Source organism: Chenopodium quinoa, unplaced genomic scaffold, assembly GCF_001683475.1.
Source record: "Chenopodium quinoa cultivar QQ74 unplaced genomic scaffold, ASM168347v1, whole genome shotgun sequence".
NCBI lineage: Eukaryota > Viridiplantae > Streptophyta > Magnoliopsida > Caryophyllales > Amaranthaceae > Chenopodium > Chenopodium quinoa.
This window is the reverse complement of record NW_018745410.1, coordinates 3,778,976-3,798,838: the sequence shown is the minus strand read 5'-3', so window position 1 is coordinate 3,798,838 and position 19,863 is coordinate 3,778,976. Positions and strand designations below refer to the sequence as shown.

The 19,863-nt window shown below is 33.6% G+C and overlaps 2 protein-coding genes and 2 long non-coding RNA genes across 5 annotated transcripts; 2 read left to right on the top strand and 2 right to left on the bottom strand.

Moving 5' to 3' along the window:
• The first annotated feature begins 2,383 nt into the window (after positions 1-2,383).
• LOC110713265 (PTI1-like tyrosine-protein kinase 2) lies at positions 2,384-4,474 on the top strand. The gene is made up of 3 exons (XM_021891722.1): positions 2,384-2,467; positions 2,555-2,681; positions 4,179-4,474. Exons 1-3 carry the CDS (start codon positions 2,384-2,386, stop codon positions 4,472-4,474), a joined length of 507 nt encoding a protein of 168 aa, XP_021747414.1.
• Positions 4,475-5,443: 969 nt separating this feature from the next.
• LOC110713264 lies at positions 5,444-7,027 on the bottom strand. Its single transcript, XM_021891721.1, has one exon. It carries the CDS (start codon positions 7,025-7,027, stop codon positions 5,444-5,446), a length of 1,584 nt encoding a protein of 527 aa, XP_021747413.1.
• A 1,528-nt stretch (positions 7,028-8,555) lies between these two features.
• On the bottom strand, positions 8,556-13,131 carry LOC110713151. The gene is made up of 2 exons (XR_002509784.1): positions 12,880-13,131; positions 8,556-9,241 (listed from the first exon to the last, which is right to left on the bottom strand). It is a non-coding gene; the product is annotated as an uncharacterized LOC110713151 (long non-coding RNA).
• A 1,151-nt stretch (positions 13,132-14,282) lies between these two features.
• On the top strand, positions 14,283-17,192 carry LOC110713203. 2 transcript variants are annotated; one of them, XR_002509804.1, is made up of 3 exons: positions 14,283-14,502; positions 14,601-15,009; positions 15,116-17,192. It is a non-coding gene; the product is annotated as an uncharacterized LOC110713203 (long non-coding RNA). The 2 variants fall into 2 exon arrangements; XR_002509805.1 differs by lacking the exon at positions 14,283-14,502 and having other exon boundaries at positions 14,513-15,009; positions 15,116-15,201; positions 16,667-17,183.
• The last annotated feature ends 2,671 nt before the right edge of the window (positions 17,193-19,863 follow it).

The window sequence follows — 19,863 nt, the reverse complement described above, 5'->3', positions numbered from 1 at the left end:
TTAGGGTAACAACTATAATTTCTAATATCAAATATATCAATTATGATTTTTCCGATGCTTCCTATTTCTTTCCTAATATATCATGTTAGGGCTAAAGCTTTGAGTTTTATTGTTTAGTGACATGCTAGGGTTTGTTATTAATCTTGTTAGTATCATGCCTAAGATCTTGCTATTATTATGCTTTAGTGTTGATATGATTATGATTATGATTATGATTATGATTATTTTTATAATTGTTATAATTTATGATTATTATTATGTTGCTTGATTATATTTATTGTTATTGCTTGACCACACCTTTTATGCATGTTTAAAAGGAATTGGTACTTGTAATCATGCTTAATAAGATAATTAATAATCTTGTTTAGGGTTAATTTGATTATAATTCAAGTGATCGCCAATAATAGTTTATTTGTGCATTAATATTCAACCAACATAGGTAAACAGGTTTAGGGTAAACCTAATGATTGCATGTTAGTCGGAAAGCGCACATGAATACGATCAGAATAAAGTAGAGGCCTATTATTAGGGCAGGTTCATTCTCTTTTAGGTTGGATTTGTACCTTCATCCCCGAACTTCCAGTCATGGTTCTAGACCTATTGGAGTTAACGATCTCCTGGATCGCTAAGGGGTGTAACCTTAACCTCGTGAGCGGTTTGCAAGTTTATATATATATATATATATATATATATATATATAGGATCATGTTATAATGAGAACCAATCCTAATCCTATAATAGGTACTAATAACTCATTTCAACCATCAGATTAACCTCAAATTGCCGCTTTGATGAAGACTGTGATTATTTCAAACAAACTAAGATGAATTTAACCAAAAAGAACAAGCGTACTTTTCTCTCTCTTCAACCTTACTGACCATTTCCAATCTCATAAAGCATTTCTTTCTTCTCACACCAATTTTGCTAAAAATCGCCATTGATTCTTATCAAAAATTGTCATAAATTTCTTTCTTGCATGTTAATTTCTTCTGTTGACGAAATTATTCATTAATTTTCACTCGATTTGAATGAAATTACTTGTTTAAAGGTTAAAAAACTAGGTAATTGTGTTGAAATTACGAAGATGTTGCTTCTTTGAGTGGAAATTTTCTCCTGTTTTCTTGTAATCATATTAAAAGGGGGGGGGGGGGAATTGTGTTGCTCACATGGCAGCTAGGATTAGACCTGCTAATGATGTTGAACAAATTTTTGTATCTTCATTCCCGCAAAGCTTATTAGCTTTGGCTGGGATTGACCTTGCTTAATTAATACTAATCCTGCTCTATGAGCTTTTTCAAAAAAAAAAGGTTAAAAAACTAGGTATAATTTCAAAATTTTAATTTATGCAAAATTTATACAGTTGTGATAATCTTAGAAGATTATTGATTTTGAACTTATTTTTATTTGATTAATCGCAAAATTATATTTGCCGAAGTTTAATTTTATTTTGTCAGCTATAATTTTGGAGTTCATCCGGTTTCTCAAGTCAATTTCTTCAGCGACAATAATATATCAAACTCAAATCCAGGTATTTTTTGCATTTTATAATTTTTATATTAATTTTAGCAAAATAATTGAAGTAATTAACAATTATTTGAGAATTAATTTTGTATCATTATTTAATTATTATTGTTATTGATTTTTGTGTAAATTTTATGAATTATGAGGAGTATTTGTAAGATTTTCATGCCTGAATTTGTCGGTTTTTTTTTTTTTTTTTGCTACATTTTTTTTTATTAATGAATTTTGGGTATTGATTATGTACTTTTTAGAGAGATGATTATCTATCTATGTACAATAGAGGGGTATAGCCTTATAACAGTAGATACAAAATAAATCAAATATTTGTAAAGTAAATAAAATTGAAAATATCCTTTTCTACTTCTGAAATCAAGAACCAAAATGTTACAACTTGATTCATCATTTAGTTCCTATTTGGTGGGAGGTGGGAGTGATACCTTTATACATTTAGTTCCTGATTGATTCATCATAATGAGTCAAGGGCCACATAAGTCATCCATTCTATTAAGGTAGACTCGATTGACATCAAATTGTTGATTAAAAAAACTATGAATGAAGTTGATAAAAATATTAATTTAAAAAAGTGTCATCATGTTAATTATTGTGTAACCTTAGCACTATACTGAATTTTATATAATTAGGAGTTAGCTTGTTTGATATGGAACTTTCATTTGATGTCTTATCATAGGTGGGGATAGAGGTGAGCCGAAAACTAGTAATGGAACAAGAAGTGGAGCGCTAGTAAAAGCTTTGCCAATAGAATTGCCGGCTGTGCCACTGGATGAATTAAAAAAAATCTACCAACAACTTCAGTTAGAAAACACTGGTTGGAGAAAGTTCTTATGGAAGGGTTTTCCATGGAATGATAAACAACGGCCTAGAGATTACAATAAAGAAATTGGACACGAGTTCTACACATGATTCAGATTCCGACTTTGCAGCTCAGGTATCTTACATTTTTCTACATACATAGTATGGTTTTATATTTTAGGAATTTTGTTCCTATTTTCTTATAAGTGGTGGCTCATTGCAGTTTTTGATTGTTTCAAGACTGAAGCATGAGCATTTTAGGGAGCTTATAGGTTATTGTTTGGAACAATTTAACAGAATATTGGTCTATCAGTATGCAACAATGGGCTCTAAACATGATGTTTTACATGGTATTCCATCTCTTAATCCAATCATCTTACTCGTCTTTTAAATTGGCAGCAGAATAGTTTGCAATTTTTGTAATCAATGCCCTGTACAAGAAGGAAAGGAGTACAAGGTGCAGCACACCAGGGCCTGCTTTAATATCGGCACAAAAAGTAAAAATTGCATTTGGAGCTGCAAAAGGTCTAGAGTACCTGCATGAGAAGGTGCAGCCTTCTAATTTTCATCGAGATGTTAGATGTACAATGTCCTGTTGTAGTGTTGTTCGATGACTTCTTTTCAAAAACACAAACTTTTAAATAAAACGGATGTTCAGTAAATTACTGAACATCTGTTATAAAGTGACAATAAAATGTGCAAAAGTTACACTAAGACGCACAAAAGTTACCGTGACATATATAAGAGTTATTTATGATTTATTGATAAATTTGACAAAAGTGACACTAAATTTGACAAAAGTGACACTAAATCTGACAAAAGTGTACCCGATATACAGTAAATTACTGAAAACCGGGTGTATACAAAAGTTTTCCTTTCAAAAATAGCTGACTTCAACCTAACAAGTGCTTCTTCAGAGATAGCAGCTCGTTTGCACTCAACTAGAGTCCTGGGAACATTTAGTTACCATGCCCCTGAGTATGCCCCCCTTTCCCTTTCCATCATGAAGAATCTAGTATATATCATGGCTTATTCCTATCATTTTACTCATCTCTTAATAGTTAGTAGTATAGTGCTTACTTTTTGGCGCAATGAAGATCACTAGGACTGGACTCCTTTCCAGGGAACTAGGATAAGCTATGTCAAAGACGATAGAGAAACTAGGATTGTGTTTAATATTAGACAGTTTTCCTTATGATGATAACTACTACTACCTCCGTTTATTTTTATGTGCAACTTTTGCCATTTTAGTCCGTTCACTATTATGTGCAACTTTCCTTTTTCATTCTGTTTTTGGTAAATAAAAACCCTTGAATTTACTATATTACCCCCACTTAAAAAATTTAATCATCTTACTTTTACCCCTCATTATCCAAAACCCTAACTTAATTTAACACACCTAAATTAACCTAACCTAATTACTCCCTCCAATTTACCCCCCAACCGACACAACTCTACATCTTCCCAACCACCTTTTCTAAACTGATCTAGAGAATTCTATAGAACCCTAGATCAGTTTCTTTGTTTTCCTGTTCTTCGTGTTCTAGGGTTCCTGTTCTTCGTCTTCTTCGTTTCGTTCGCCCTTTTCCTGAAGAATTCAGAGTCCCACAATTATGTCTTCCCCCTTTCCCTCCCCTTTCGAGAGGCATCCAGACTTCACAATTCCGTTACATGACCTAGATCCACTTGTTGACGCCTATATTGGCACAGATTCACAGAGTGAGGCTCGGTTCATCAAGTCCCTCATTAACGACATCAACAGGGGCAATGATTTTCCTCGCCGCCTTTACAACTCTGAGGAAGGCCCTAGTTGCTGTTCTTCGACGACTTTCAAAGCTTTGGGGAAGTCCTGAAAAATATCGACGAGGGGGAGAAGACGAACAAAGAGGAGGGTGAAGGCGAGTCCCATGCCAAAAAAAAAATTGATTTTCAGGTTAAAGATGTAGATCTGGAGTCCGATTTTGAGGTCAGTGTTGCGCCCTCCCCCACCCCCAAGCGCGGATCTAAGGTTTCCAGGCCTCCTCCGAAGCTTTGGCGAAAGAGGAAGGCTGCGGTGGTGGCGATGAGGCGTTTGCGCGGGTTGCCTGATTTGCCGGAGTCCGACCTCGTGGTGCTGTCCTCTGATGAGGAGGCTGAGCACTGACCTTTGCGTAACGATTCCTATTCCTAATTTTTTTTAAATTTTTTAAAATTTAAAAGAGTCCTAATTTTTGTGCCGGTGGATCTATGGCTGAAACTAGGGTTTCACTGTTTATTGCGGGATTGTTTGACTGGTTGTGGTTTCATGATGGGGTGTTGGTTGTGTTGATCTACTCTGGCTGCTAAGGGTTTGCTGTTATGGGTAACTTTGACTCGTTGTTGTTTATTGTTGGGTTGTTGATTATGTTAAATGTTAGGGTTTATTTGTATGTTTGTGTTGATGTAGGCTGGATACTAGGGTTTGCTGTGTAATGTTGGGTTGTTGGTTATGTTACATCTGGGAGATTTATTGCTGGTTGCATGTGTGTGTTGATACATCTGGTTGCATGTTGTCTTTATTGCTGGCTGTGTGGACTTGATTGATGAATGATGAGGCTGGTGTCTTGTGCATGTTCATTGTTGCCTAGTCAGTCCCTTAAAAGGAGTCCCATGATGTTGCCTTCTGTTTCTTGTTTATTAAAGAGTCCCCTACTTTGATATGCTATTTAGCTTACCCATATCCACATGATGAAGGGACTCCAATGAATTTCAATATGCACAGGTGATTTGCTCCATCAACATGAAAGTTGTTGTTGTTGTTGAGGTACCCTTGTGCATATGTGTAGTATTCAACATTATAACCCTCTGATGGATTTAGTGCCCACATAAATTGTTTATCTTTGTCATTCATAATCAACTAAAAATGTGGGTACAAAATACTAGTACATAAAACTTTACAAAAGACCATATGTATGATAATCTAATGACTATACTTCAGACTGCCTGACTTGTTTGGGTAATTGTAATCAACAAAATACACCTAACCACTGGATTGCTCAAAATGTTTTTGGGAAAAAAAAAACCAATAAAACTTACTATGATAAGTGGTTATGTGTGGCAGTCCATGTGTTGTCTGGTTGTTGTAAAGACTCCCCTAATCTGCATCCACCTCCAAATCTTCTGTGTCTTCTTGAGTGCCTTGATTTGCTGGCCTAAACATGGTGTTTAGGTACTCCACAGCCTCCAATACATCCTCTTTCTGAACCTCTACCAAATCTGGAAGACTACCTAGGTTTTCCAGCTTTTTTTTGTTCATATGTGGTATTTTGTACTTGTTACCACCTTCTGCCTTGAGTATCTTAATCATACACTTTTGCAATGTAACCCAGATGTACTTGTTTACATGAGGGTTGAAAGTGTCATAAGACTGTTTGACCTTTTGAATTAGCTCCTCTAAGTCCCTAGGAAAAGACTGATATTGCAATGATTGTATAGACCTAAATAGCCCTAAGTCAAGGACATTCAAATCAGGAGACTGTGCTGGCTGGAAAACAAATTGAATGTTAAAGCCATTAGCTGTTGTTGCTGCCACAAACTCATCATCTGTAGGAACTTGGTGTGGCCTTGCATTGTCCCATTGGATGACCACATCCTTGGGCAGACCTTCAGGCCACTTTGATATGATTGCTGGAATAACCTTTGTTAGCAGCATCTCTCTGATTACTTCTCTGTTTATGTTCTGGAGTGCCTTGGTTTCCATGGTCCCTCTTGGTCTTTTCTTGCTTGCTTTCTGTGCTACTTGCTGGACAGTGAATGGAAAGATGCCATACTTTCCATCATGTAAAAGTTCCCCATTTATGCCATATAATGGCTTCCCTATGATTGCCATGAACATTGCCTTTAGTTTGAATCTTCTTGACTGAACTGCCATATAGGGATCCTCCTCACATGGCAGTAGGTAGAACCTCCTTTTGTCAGGGTTCAAGTAGAACCACTTTTCATCACAGTGTATGACATTCCTCATGTCAACAAATGTGGGGTCCTCATTCCCTGTAATTGGATTTATATGTGACAAAATCCATCTTAGTCTGGCAACCTTGTGGTCTGATGTGAGCAATGGTTTGTTGCAGCATGTGTGTGTTCTTAGCCTGCCTCTTTTCTTCAAATTGTGAACTGTAGTTAGACTGATCTTCAATGCTCCTGCATAGCTTCTTTCTGTCTGCCTTAAATGTAATGGGACTGACTGGAGAGTTTCATCAGAAATCTCCATTGGCTTTCTCCCTGTTTTGCCAAATTTTTTGGTCCTGACATCAATCAAGTCCCCTGTTGCCAGCTGTTTTTTTATGTCTGAAAAGATTCTTGTGATTGTTGATTTGTGGACATTAAATTCAGATGCTAATTGCTTCATGTGACCCCTTGGTAAAGTCCCATTGCTCATTTTCAGCAAAATTGCATCAACAATCTTTCTTCTTTGCTGCAAAGTTAATTGTTTTCTGCATACAAGACCAGTCCCTTCATGACCTTGCTGTTGCATTTGTGTGTTGAGAACATTAGTTTCTGTCTGTGGCTGCTGTTGCTGTTCTTCTTGGTTGCCATCCTGCATTTCATCTTCTGAGTTGTACTCCCATATTCCTGCATCCTGCATTTCTTCTTCTTCCTCGAACCACAGCTCTGCTAGCTCTTCTTCATTGAGAATGTGTTCAATATCAAAAAAAACAGAGTCATCAATTTCTGCCATTCCTCTTTTCCAGCACAGGGAGGATGAAGTCAGGGCCCTGCTGAGTTGTGTGGGTTGAAGATGAAGACTACACCCACCTGTGCATGAAGGACAACAGAGCACCCCTGTTTTTTGTAAAGTTTTAAGGAGTAGTTAGTGTGTAATTATTCTAACCTAGGATTTGATAAGCTTTTGTGGATGAAACTGTGTTTTTGGTGGAATGTTTCACCCACCTTTAAACAATGTTGATTGTAATTAATGCCTGACAATGGAGGATGATTTATTCCCTCCTTAAATGCTTGAATGAATGGTGACATTAAATGGGGGCATGGCTGTATTTATAGCCTCCTAAATTTTTTGGGAAAATTTGACTTTGGTATGAAATTTTTAAAAAAAGAGGGGGAAAGTAAAATTTCACCCCAAATTTTCGGTGGGTTTTGGGTGGGAAATTATGCTTTGGTTTTTTCTGCCAAACTTTCCCACCACAAACAAAAAGTGTAGTCCACACTTTCTCTCTCCTTGCTTTTTAATTAAACCCACTAACTTCTCCTAATATTTACTCTTCAATCTTTTGCCTCGTGAACCGTATTATCACTCAAAGTTGCACATAAAAATAAACGGAGGTAGTATATAATTAATTGGATCAATATTGACAGACAAAGCCTTAATGACATATTTTAACTCACTGGTGCTTTGAGGAATTGAACCTTTCTTGTTTGTTTCAATAAACAGGTTTGCAATGATGGGGAAAATAACTATACGGGATATAAATTGTTAAGTATGCAAGGAATCATGTCTCGTATTTTATGTTTCAGATTATTGCACTAAGTATACTAAAACCTATTAGCTCAAAATGGTAGAGCATTGTGCAAATGCATAGGAGATGTAGGTTCGATTCCTACATAGGTTGTCTCTAATAATAACTAAAAACACCTCAATAGTAAACCAAATCATCTTTAAAGTAAATCATTGTAGCTCAAAAGTAATAAGTACAAAAGAGTGAATATATCAAGCTAGGAACAAAGTGATGAATTGTTGTAGAGTTAGGGATCAAACACTCTAAAGTTATACAAAATACCTCAAAAGTAAACCAAAATAACCAAAAAGTAAATCAAATTAGCTTGATGTGTACGGACAATTGATTGGCTTTTTATGAGTAATGACACTATGAAAACTTGGAAATAGCACAATATTTCAGAGTTGTTGATTTAAATATCCTCACAAAATGAATCAAGTTATGAGAAAGAAGTACATGAAGCTCAATGTAAAAGTTTAATCAAAAGTAGAGCAAAATATGTCACAAGTAAATCATAATTAATCTAAAGTAAATACTAAAAAGTTAATCAAAATATTGAAGTAAAAAAACAAGAAATGTAAATTAATATATCTCAAAAGTAAATCAAAATAACTATTAAAAGAAATCAAACATAGAGCAAAATATGTCAAAACTAAATCATAATTACTCTAAAATAAATAAACAATTCTAAAAAGTAAATCAAAACATCATTGAAGTTAATCAAATTAGCTCTAAAGTATACGAATAATAAACTATCTTGAAATGATAAATGACTAAGGAAACTTTGTTGTAGCACAAAACTCTAAGTCTTTGACTTTCATATCCTTACAAGATGAGTCAAATTATAAGAAACAAATATATTGAGCTCGATGTAGAGATTTTCAAATTAAAAGTAAATAAAACTATATCAAAAGTAAACAAAAAAAAAAAGAAGAACGAAATCGAATAAAAACATAAAACTAGACTTTTGGAAAAAATTTTGAGATTGATTTTGAGAAATCAGGATATTGCTATGAATGCACTAACGTAATGTGGAAACCTAATGGCTGCTCAGGGAGCTGGCTCTGCTCATGCTTCTGCTGCTCCTCACATGCTTCCATGGTGCAAAAGCTGCACCCATGCTCATAACAACTTCCCATTTTGCTAAACTTCAAGAACTCCCGACCAACATTTACAGTAGCAGCGGTAGAGCAGAAGTAGGAGGTAGAGCAGAGGTAGTAGAGCAGCAGCAAGCGCATGTTAATAATCACCGCGGGGCCCTTATGCTCCGAGTGCTCAGCTTCGCTCTCAGAAGTGGAACTAACTGGAAGGTCAGTATAGGAAGCCTCTACGGCTACCTTGTAACAGGAGTGAAGAGCCATGGAAGAGCAGTAGTTACAACAGCAGCCTTGGCAAGGCAGAAGTAGGAGCTGCAGTAACAAGCCATGGCAAGGCAACAACTATGTGGAATTCAAAAGTAAATAAAATAAATTACTCAAAAGTAAATAAAATCCTACATCAAAAGTTACATGAATAAGCAATTTATAAAATGAGTCCGCCTTTTTTTTACCATAATTTAGAAAATGGTACTTTAAAGTCTTCAATTGATACAAAATAGTAGATTAATACATCTCAAGAGTAAAAAGAAAAACTCGAAAGTAAAATAAAATGTATCAAAAGTAAATTAAATTATCTCAAAAGTAAATCAAAATAATTCTTTTGAGATTGTACTTTGAAAGAGAGTAAGTAATTTGTTACACATGCCTCCAATATATAAGTCGATGCAAAATACTATAAAGTAAATCAAAATAATTCAAAAGTAAATCAAAATAATTCAAACTTGGAATATCTTGTAGTGGCGGACCTAGAAATTTTACAATAATGGGGGACAATTTCGATAATTCAACTAACATCAACCTATTTAATAAAAAAAAAGCGGATACACAATACAAGTAATTCGGGTTTAGTTGGGAAATAGGAATAAGGGAGTAGTCGAGTAGTTTGGTTGAAATAAAACACCCAAAAACAAAAAAGGAATGATGTTACAAGGGGATTTGAATGCCATATTATCTTATGATATTAATTTCTTAGCAAATATTTGCCGAAAATGCTCACTGCAATCCGTGACTCGTGGCCGCGTGGGTGGTGGTTCGTGACTCGTGGTTGGGAAATATGAATAAGGGAGTATTCAAGTGGTTTGGTTAAAATAAAACACTAAAAAAAAATGATGTACAAGGGGGAATCAAACCCTGATCTAAGTAAACCTGAAATTTGGCCCCTTGACATATTGATTCTAGCCCACTACCAACTTAGCTAAGACAAACTTCTTGTTTATTTCTTACACTCAATTTTATATAACTATTTTTCTAGTTTTTTTTCCCTTAATTTTTTTTCTCTGTATTCTTTTTTTCGGAAGTGGGGGGGACAATGGTCCCCCTTTGTTCCTTCGTAGGTCCGGCCATGATCTCTTGAATAAATCAGAATAGCTCGACAAAAAATCAAAACTAGATCAAAATATCCCAGAAGTAAATAACAAACACTAAAAAGTAATTATTAAAATAATAAAAGTTAGTGTTTGTATAATCAAATGACACAAAGCAAGGAATTGTCGATCTTCATGGGTACCCTACATCATTGACCTTGAACTCTCTATAAAATGAGTCAAAACTCTACAAACATGAAGAGTGATCAGATATAAAAGAAGAATGAGGTCATAATAAAGGTTTTCATATTTAAAGTAAATAAAACGATAACAAAAGTAACTGAAAATTTAGAAATCAGATTTTCAAACATAATTTTTTTTTACGCTAAAGGAAAATAGATTATATATTACATCAAGGTGACAACATCCAACCTATACAAAATATTGTTCAAAGAGATTAAAAGTACCAGCATCCTACTACTTAGGGAAGACATAAAATAAACTAAGCAACAAAAAATTAAAGCCATTATAATGCCAACAAAGACCTGCAAAGAAAGACAAGATGAGCAAAAGGTGTTGAGCAGCCGTCATCATCAGGATTAAGCCATAGGGATTGTTGGTATTTCAGCTAGTTTGTGAGTAACAAAGTTAATTGTTCTGCTAGCATGCAAAACAGTCACTAACCAGTTTCTCTGCAATAACTCAACCACACATCCCTCATAATGTTCCTAGATTATGGTCTCTAAAGGAGTTAGGACAGCTCAGCATTTTCCCTATAGCCTCTGCATCTATTTTTAATTCCAAGAACTTAATTTCTCTGTCTCAGAAAGTAAAGAGACCCATCCTTATAGTAAGAAGATCAGCTAGAGCTGTAGACATAGCATTAAAATTCATAGCATAACCTATTTTCCAAATACCCTTACCACACCTTAAAATGCCACCACCTACAACTTTGAATAGATTGAGTTTAATAGCCACATTACACAAATGAACCTATGTGGGATTTGAACCCACATCTTTGTGCATTTGCATAATGCTCTACCCGTTGAGCAAGTAGGATAGTGTATCAAAGCAAAGAAAAATCACTCTAAGGTAAATATAAAATATATATATATATATATAACAAAAGTATATATATATATATATATATATATATATATATATATATATATATATATACACACATATATATATACATGTATGTATATACTACATGTATGTATATATATACATGTATATACTACATGTATGTATATATATATGTATATACTACATGTATGTATATATATATGTATATACTACATGTATGTATATATATATATAGCACAGGTGGTTGGTCCTACAGTAGCAAATATTCACGTAAAGTTCTATTAATGTGGGTTCTTGTCGAATAATAATACAAGTACCCTCAAATTAGACAAAATTAAACAAAAGGAACCACAAAACTAAAGCCACCTTCTTAGCTTTTATGGACATTAGGCTTTCATTGAGTTGCTTTTCTAGCAGCTGCTATTCTTTCATGCTGATAAATATTTACACAAATAGTATAGCATAGGGTTGAATCGATGACAAGTTCAGGGAAATATACATTTGTTTCACTTGGAGCCTTGATATCTCATCTTTCATATTATTAATCTCCTTTAAATCTTTGATATGCTAATAGAAGAAAAGATAGATATCTTGTCTTATACTATGGTATGTATTAATCTTATTGGGTGCTACTCATATATTATTGCTACTATATTTGGTGAAATTTGCTAGATTGATGTATGTAACTTGTTTGAATAGTTGTAATACCATCAGATCACAACACATAGTATAATACATAGAGTTCTAGCTAGGTTAAAATTATACACTACTTTGTACCAACTCAACTATTGGTTTTGAGAGGTTGATGGTGTATTTCTTTTACTGTATTTATATGTATACAAGTATTATTTTTCATATACTTATATTTCTATTTACTAATGTATGTTTGCTAAACTCACCCCTGCTCCTGGCCACAGATAGCTCACCATACAGACAACGCCCAAACAACAAATAAAACTTGCAATATCCTTTGCTGCTTCTACCAAACAAAAACCCTAAACAGCAACATTCCACACAACCATAAACATCAACTCAAAAGTAAATAAGACTAACTGAAAAGTAAAATACATCCTAGTTTTTTTCATCATTGTATTGATAATCATAGCACCCTAAGAACACAATAATTCACAAAGAAGTTACTACAATTTCACATGACAATATAGCTAATTGAATGAGTAATGTTAAAAGATCACACTAGTACATCCTTAACCATAAGCCTCAGCGAGATTAAGTGAAAGCCACATCAATTTTAATTCCCAATGACACAAAACTGAATAGAATAACTTCAATCGAAAACCTAATAAAAGCAAATAAACCATAAATTGAAATAAAATCATTAAAATAAAAGCAAAACCTAATTTTATGCTCGAATTTATCAAAAATTGAAACCTAATTTGATAATCGAATTCACTATTCATACACAAAAATAATACGGAGTAACCAATTGAATGAAATCCACAAAAATAAAGCCTAATATATCAACTAACAATTAGAAAATCCCTAATTTTCGCACTCAAAATCGCAAAAACTGATGTAAAAACGGATTAAATTGAAGAAAGAAATGATAATGAAAATAAAATAGCTTACCTGGCCACAAATTTGATTGAACAAAGAGTGAAGATAAGAAGATACAGATTTGCAAAGTTGAAGACATTCGAAGAGATCAGAGAAACCGTGAGAAGAGATAATTTGCAGGAGGAGAGAGAAAGTAAGAAGAAGAAGAAGAGAGAGAGTTAGAAAGTAGAAGAAGAGAGGGGGTAATCATTCAACGGTGCAAATTACAAAAGTACCCTTCATGAGGCGGGCGAAGTGTAGACCGTCAGATCTAACGCGCTGGACGGCTTGAATTAGTTCCTAGTTCCTATTATAGATATATAGGTTCTCACATTATCCTAATTCTATATATATACATGATCGGGGCATTGCCCGAGCCAAAAGTTAATTATTAATTACGTTTGGATGCTGTGTTGTCTAGTTCCTTAGATAAAATATAAAAAGTTCTTTGATGAGTCCTTGTACAAGCAAATTAGCTAAATAAAAATTAAGTATACACTCCCTCTGTTTTTTAATACTTGCTCCATTTTTCTTAGGTATGTATGTTGATGCTAATTTTTTTTATCAATAATATCTTTAATTATCAATGAGTTTCAATTCAAACAATTAAATATTATAATCTATTCATTGAAACAATTCCAACAAGTACCCACAAAATTGTATTTTTTTCTTATATATAAATCATAAACATTAGTCAAAGTAGGACACACTAATAGTGCAAAAAATAAAAATGAAACAAAAATTTAAAAATGGAAGAGTAATTATTGAACCAATCATCTTAATTCACTCACATTATTCCACCACAACCAAATATAAAAAGACCATTTTTTTCCCTCCAACAGTGTTTGTTTGTACCAAAAATATAGGTTTAACCCCGTGCAATACATGCAGAGTTGTTAATTAATTGTAATGACATTATATGAAAACAATGACTTGACCCAAAAAAATTTAAAAAGTATGAAATATTTTAATTAATAACCACATATAAATATATATGGTTAAAATAAATAAAATAATATTTCAATTGGAAAGTTTAGTTTAATTTTCATCTAAAGCAAATGTTGATGGTATTTATAATTTTTTTTAAGCAATTACTTTTGGAGGAAAAATTTTTAATGTAATGTTGCTAAGTGTCCAGTTGAATTTGCCTTTAGTAATATATTTTAATTGGCGGTGACGACTTTAATGGAGGAAGTCACTAGTGGAAAAAACTTCATTTGTAACGACTCATTTGTAATGGGCATATTAAAATCCGTTACGAAAAGACTATTCGTAACGGGCAATATGTATGACTGATACAAATAACAACTATTTGTAACGGGAAAAATAATGCCCGTTACGAATATACATTTAATTGTAACGGGCAAATAAAGTCCGTTACGAATAATCATTTAATCGTATCCGACAAAATATTGCCCGATACAAATACACTTGCGATGGGGCGGAATTGGCTAAAAGGACTAAGCCCATTATATTAGAGTATTAGGGTTTCAACACAGCCGCCAAACTTTCACTTCCTCTCTCATTTCACTTCTCTCTCTGTCTCGCTCTCTCTCTCCCCTCACTCAATCTCCTCCCTCCATTTTTGTTCAGTTGTGCTTGATAATTTTAGATATTTGAAACAACGACGAGAAGAATCTTATCTTCTTCTCTGAGGTATGATTTTTGTAATTATCATTTTGAACTATAATGTTTTTAGCTTACATTTGGAATTTTGTGATATTTTTTTTGATAAATTTTGTTGGATTTTGAAGATCTGAGTTGATCTGATGAATTATGAGGACTGGATTAGTGTTGATTGGGATAATGAAGATGGTAAAAATGATTGTTCAGTTGTTGGTGTTTGATATTCGTGTTCAATTTTTCTGGGTTTTGTTTGGTTTTTCGTTTTCTGTTGACAATCTATTGCATTGTTTTTTTTTTTTTTGATGTCTTTCATGAGAAGTGAGAAACCCAGTATCGTGCGCTTGTTTAAACCGCCTCTCAATTTCTTCAATTTTTTTCAGATCGATCTAAAATTTAATTTCTCTAATTTTCGACGCATTTTCCAGCTTTGAAGGTCAACAATAATGGCAGGTAAATACATCGTCGTCTCACTCGATGGATCCTTTTTATTGCTTATGCTAGCGTTTACATAATGTCTTATCAGAAGATTTTTTGGAGGTAAAATTTCTCAAAAAAATCCCAAATTTATTTCCAGTTTTTATTGAATTAATTAATTTTATTTCGATCTAGTAAAAATTGCATAAAATTCGACTACTGAATGCAGGCATGGCCTCATACTGCTGGACCTCCGGTGGTGATGAACCCTATCAGTCGTCAGAACTTCATCATCGAGACTACTGAATCTTGAAGGTTCTTTGTTTCATGATTTGGTTTACGTTTTTTTTGTCGATTGTTATTATCTTTAATTGGAACAACAGTTTTTTTTTTAAAAAAAAATGGAACAACAACAGGATGAAAATTGTATTGATGTTTTGATTAAATTAGTAGATTGGAACTCGTTATAAAGGATATGAAATAATAATGTTATGAAACCAAACATGTTTTTACTTAAGAGATTCTGTTGCCTTGGTTTTTGGAAGTAGATTTGTTGTTAATATGGCAATTGTTATTATTGTTATCTGTTTGGTGGTTATGCTGGAAATTTGAGTTTGTTGTTTGATTATTGTGAATAGAAATTGGGGTGAATTCAATTTGCGGTTTTTATGAACACTTTTCCGTTAGTTCATCTTCCTATTTATTTCATTTCTTTTTAATGTCCTTTTTTGTTTTTCTTCCCAATTTTATTGCTATCTTCAAGCTTAATTGTTGGGATTTTAATTGGTGATATTTATTTGGGGCATCAAATTTTTTTATTCATAATCCTTTATATTTGTCTTGAAAAATTGAAATTTTGTTCAGGTTATCATGGTTTTGATAGAATTAATCAATACTTGATTTCTTATCCTACATTGGATACGTGGAGTGATTTTAAGATTATTGCTAACTTATACCCACCCGATTGGTTTTAGGGTGGATTGTATTTTTCTGTGTTTTTGATGATTTGTATGATTGTTTATAATTTGCTGGTGTTTGTTTAACAATGTGTGGGTTTAGATGATGGTTTGGTTTTCTTATTTATATGTTATTTGATTCTTTATTATTCTATTTAATTTTTGGGTATTGTCAATTCGTTTGATTGTTTGGAGATGGCAAGTAAAGTGATAATCTTGGATTTTTTATGGTTTGATTAGGTGGGTGTATATTATTGTATATATATTATTGTTGATTGAATTGTATTAAACTGTCATTTTGAGTGGCTTTCATGCGTAGCTTGCTGTTTCTTAGGGTGTTGATGTGTGTTTATGTAGGATTTGTTGACTTGTAGCTCTAAGTAAGTGAATAAGCTTAGTGGGTCTTTTCTAAATGTAATATGTAGTGGAATGAGCCATAGACTAATGGCAGTTTAATACAAGGAAAAATAACCTCCCAAGCATGGGTTAAGGATGCATATAGAAAGGACTGAAGATGATGGCTAGACCTTTGATTTTGAAGCTTGTAAACCTCACAGCTATTCCATAAGCTGAAAATTATCCAGGAGCTCGACTCTGTAGTGTCTGTATATGTGATCCTTGATATGAAGACCTTCCCAGTCCCATAGCATTGAAATTACTCTTGTTTATTAATCTCTCTTTTTTGTCTTTTTTGTTTCTTTCTAGATTTTATGATTATCTTAACGTTCTGAACATATGTTCTACTAACTTTACATTGTTTTGTGTAATATGATTCTAAATAATTGAGTGTTCTTATTTGCTAATGTATGATGTGAGTGTTTCAGGTTCCTAAGGCAGCCTCGGAATTTGAGATCAAAGTTGCAACAACATGGAAAAACGGTGGAAGATGTATATTATTACTATTGAGATTTGTTTTGCTCTATTTTTATAGTTTTTATTAGGTATTATTAGGTAATAAAGAATGTAGGCATTTAATTTTTTTTTTTTTTTTGAAAGAAGAATGTAGGCTTTACTGATTGTAATAAAGAATGTAAACATTTATTTTATTTTATTTTATTTTAAAAGAAGAATGTAGGATTGTATATAATGTGTGTAAAATATAATTTTATAAATTTCTCTAATTAACGGATAAAGATTGTGCAAGTCCAATCCAGCATGTGCTGGATTATTATTTTTTTTAATTTGGGCATACATTATTTGTAACGGGAAAATGTCATGCCCGTTACAAATAACCCCTTATTTGTAACGGGCATTTTGGTGTCCGTTACGAATAACCCCGTTATCCGTAACGAGCATTTGGGTGCCCGTTACGGATAACATGTTATTCGTAACGGGCATTTAAAATGCGCGTTACGGATAACCCCATTATCCGTAACGGGCATTTTAAATGCCTGTTACGAATACCCACTTAGTTGTAACGGGCAAGTGCCCGTTACGAATAATAGTTTTATCCGTAACGGGGGTATACCTAACGGCCGCTGCCCGTTACGAAAGGCCTAGTTTTGCTCGTTACGAATAGGCTTTTTTCCACTAGTGAGTGGTGGCGACCTGGCGACCTGATCTTATGATGGTGGTGGTTGTTAAAGAAGAGGGAGAAGATTGGTGGTGAGGGTGGTTTGAAAGAGAGGAGAGAGAAAATAAGGTGGTGGTGGAATGGTGGTTGTTAGAAAAAAGAGAGTGGAGGTGAGGGTGGCTTAAGAGAGAGGAGAGAGAAAATATGGTGCTGGATCTAGTTGTGAGGGAGGAGAGAAAATGTGTGTTAGTGTTGTTATTGAGGGTGAATTAAGTTAGGTTAATAAGTTAATAACGTGTAGTTGGTGTGTTAATCGGAATAAAGTGAGAGTCTTTTAGTAAATTTACTGAAAAAAGTTACTATATAAGGAAACTTTTTTTTTTGTTGCACATAACTTGTAACATCCCAAAGTGGAAAATGTTGCTGATAATAAGTAACGGAGGAAGTATATGCGCAATTGTATTGTTTGTAATCAAGAGTTGGAGAGAGAGAGAGAGAGTGTGTGAGTGAGATAAAAGTGGGGAAGGGGGGGTTATGACATACTTAGGCCCTTTAGAAGCCTCGCCCATATTATGATCTACTGATCACTTCTTGATGTGCAGATAATTAAGACAAGACAAGGGGAAAAAAGAATATTCATTGATTTAGATCCTATTTTGAAAAACTTTTTCAAACTTTTGATTCTCTGCCAAGGTTTCACATATTAATTCTTATAAAGGAAACCATGTAAAAGAAATAGACCCGATGGTGGTGGCTACAATGCTTCGCTTCAGTCAGATGCAAAACAACAACTTGCAGTTGAATGAACCATGATTCACCGATGCCATATAATAATCTAGAAACTTAAAAGATAAAAAGCCCTTATATCTGTAAATACTAAAGTTCTATTCTAATTCTATCATCTCTGTGGCCTATTTATTTTTCTCTTGTGAGCCCGCTTTTATGTGTGACCACTTAGCTTTTCAACAAAAGATAAATGACGAGTACCGTAGGGAATATTTCAAGCATCCCACACTTGATTCCCACTGTAATTATACACTTAAGCATGGTGGCGTCCAAAGAGAAGTAAGCTAGAGCAAAAGAGTCGCCAACAAGTTTTATAAACTTGTAAACCGTTCACAGGGTGAAGGTTACACTCCTTGACAATCCATGAGATCGCAAACTCCATAATGATCTGGAACCATGACTGGATATTCGGGGATGAAGGTACAAATCCAACCTAAAAGAGATTGAACCTGTCCTAAAAATAGACCTCTACTTAATTCTTCTCATATTCATGTGCGCCATCTGACTAACATACAATCATTATATTAACCTTAAACTTGTTTAATCTATGTTAGTTGAATATTAATGCACAAACAAAACTATTATTGGCGATCACTTGAATTATAATCATATTAGCCTAAACAAGATTATTAATTATCTTATTAAGCGTGATTACAAGTACAAATTCCCTTTAATCCTGCAAGAGAGCGCTTGATAAAGCATTATCAATAATATTCAAGCAACATAATAACAATCATCATCAAAATAATATTCTCAATCTCAATAAAGTATAATTTTAGCAAGATCATAGGCATGATACTAACAAGATTAATAATAAATCCTAGCATATCACTAAACATTAAAGATCAAATCTTTATCCCTAACATGATACTAACATGATAGAAGAAATAAAAAGAATAGGAAGCAAGCTAAGCATGACACTAAAAAATAATAAACAACATCCTAACATGATATTAGGAATTAATATAATCTAAGCATGCTTTTCACATCAAAAGAATAATTAAAGTAATTACTTACTTCGATACCTCGTATCTCTTTCTAATAACAAAGTACACGTGTTAGTAACTTCAATGAAAATATTAAATCAAACAATTAATTTAAATAATTGAAATAGGGATTTCGTTCCAAACCCTCAGAAATTATCAACCTTTTACGTCTAGGGCGAAGACAACTTCGAGCCTGTTAGGTGTGTCTAGAACCCTTGAATGCGGTATTTTGTAAAAGGGGAAGGTTTAGAAAGAGGGAGAAGAATAAGCTATTGCTCTTAGAAATTAAGGATGATTATCGATGATTGTGAATTGTTGGTGAATGTTGATGAATGAAAACGGGGAAATACGACTCTATTTATAGAGAAAATCGTCCGAAAACGATAGAAAAGAGTTAAATTTTGATTTGAAATAGAATTGTCTCCTGTTGTTTGCGGCAGGAATCACACGACAGAGTCTGTCATAGTGTGACTAGGCTGTCGTTTGGCGCTGCGAAAATTTTTTACGGATTTTGTTTTTACCATTTCTTTTGATCCAGAAGTCTTTATAAGGGATATAGTATTTTGTTGGAAAGAACTTGAAGTCTAATTTCCAACCCAATTAGAATCAGATTAAAATCTTTTTTAGAAGAAAAGATATGGTTGAAATAGTGGAAAGGTGTCAGTTTTGGATTAAGTTTCGTATTTCTTTCATATCGTTTTTTATTATAGCTCGGAATTAATATTATAATATTATA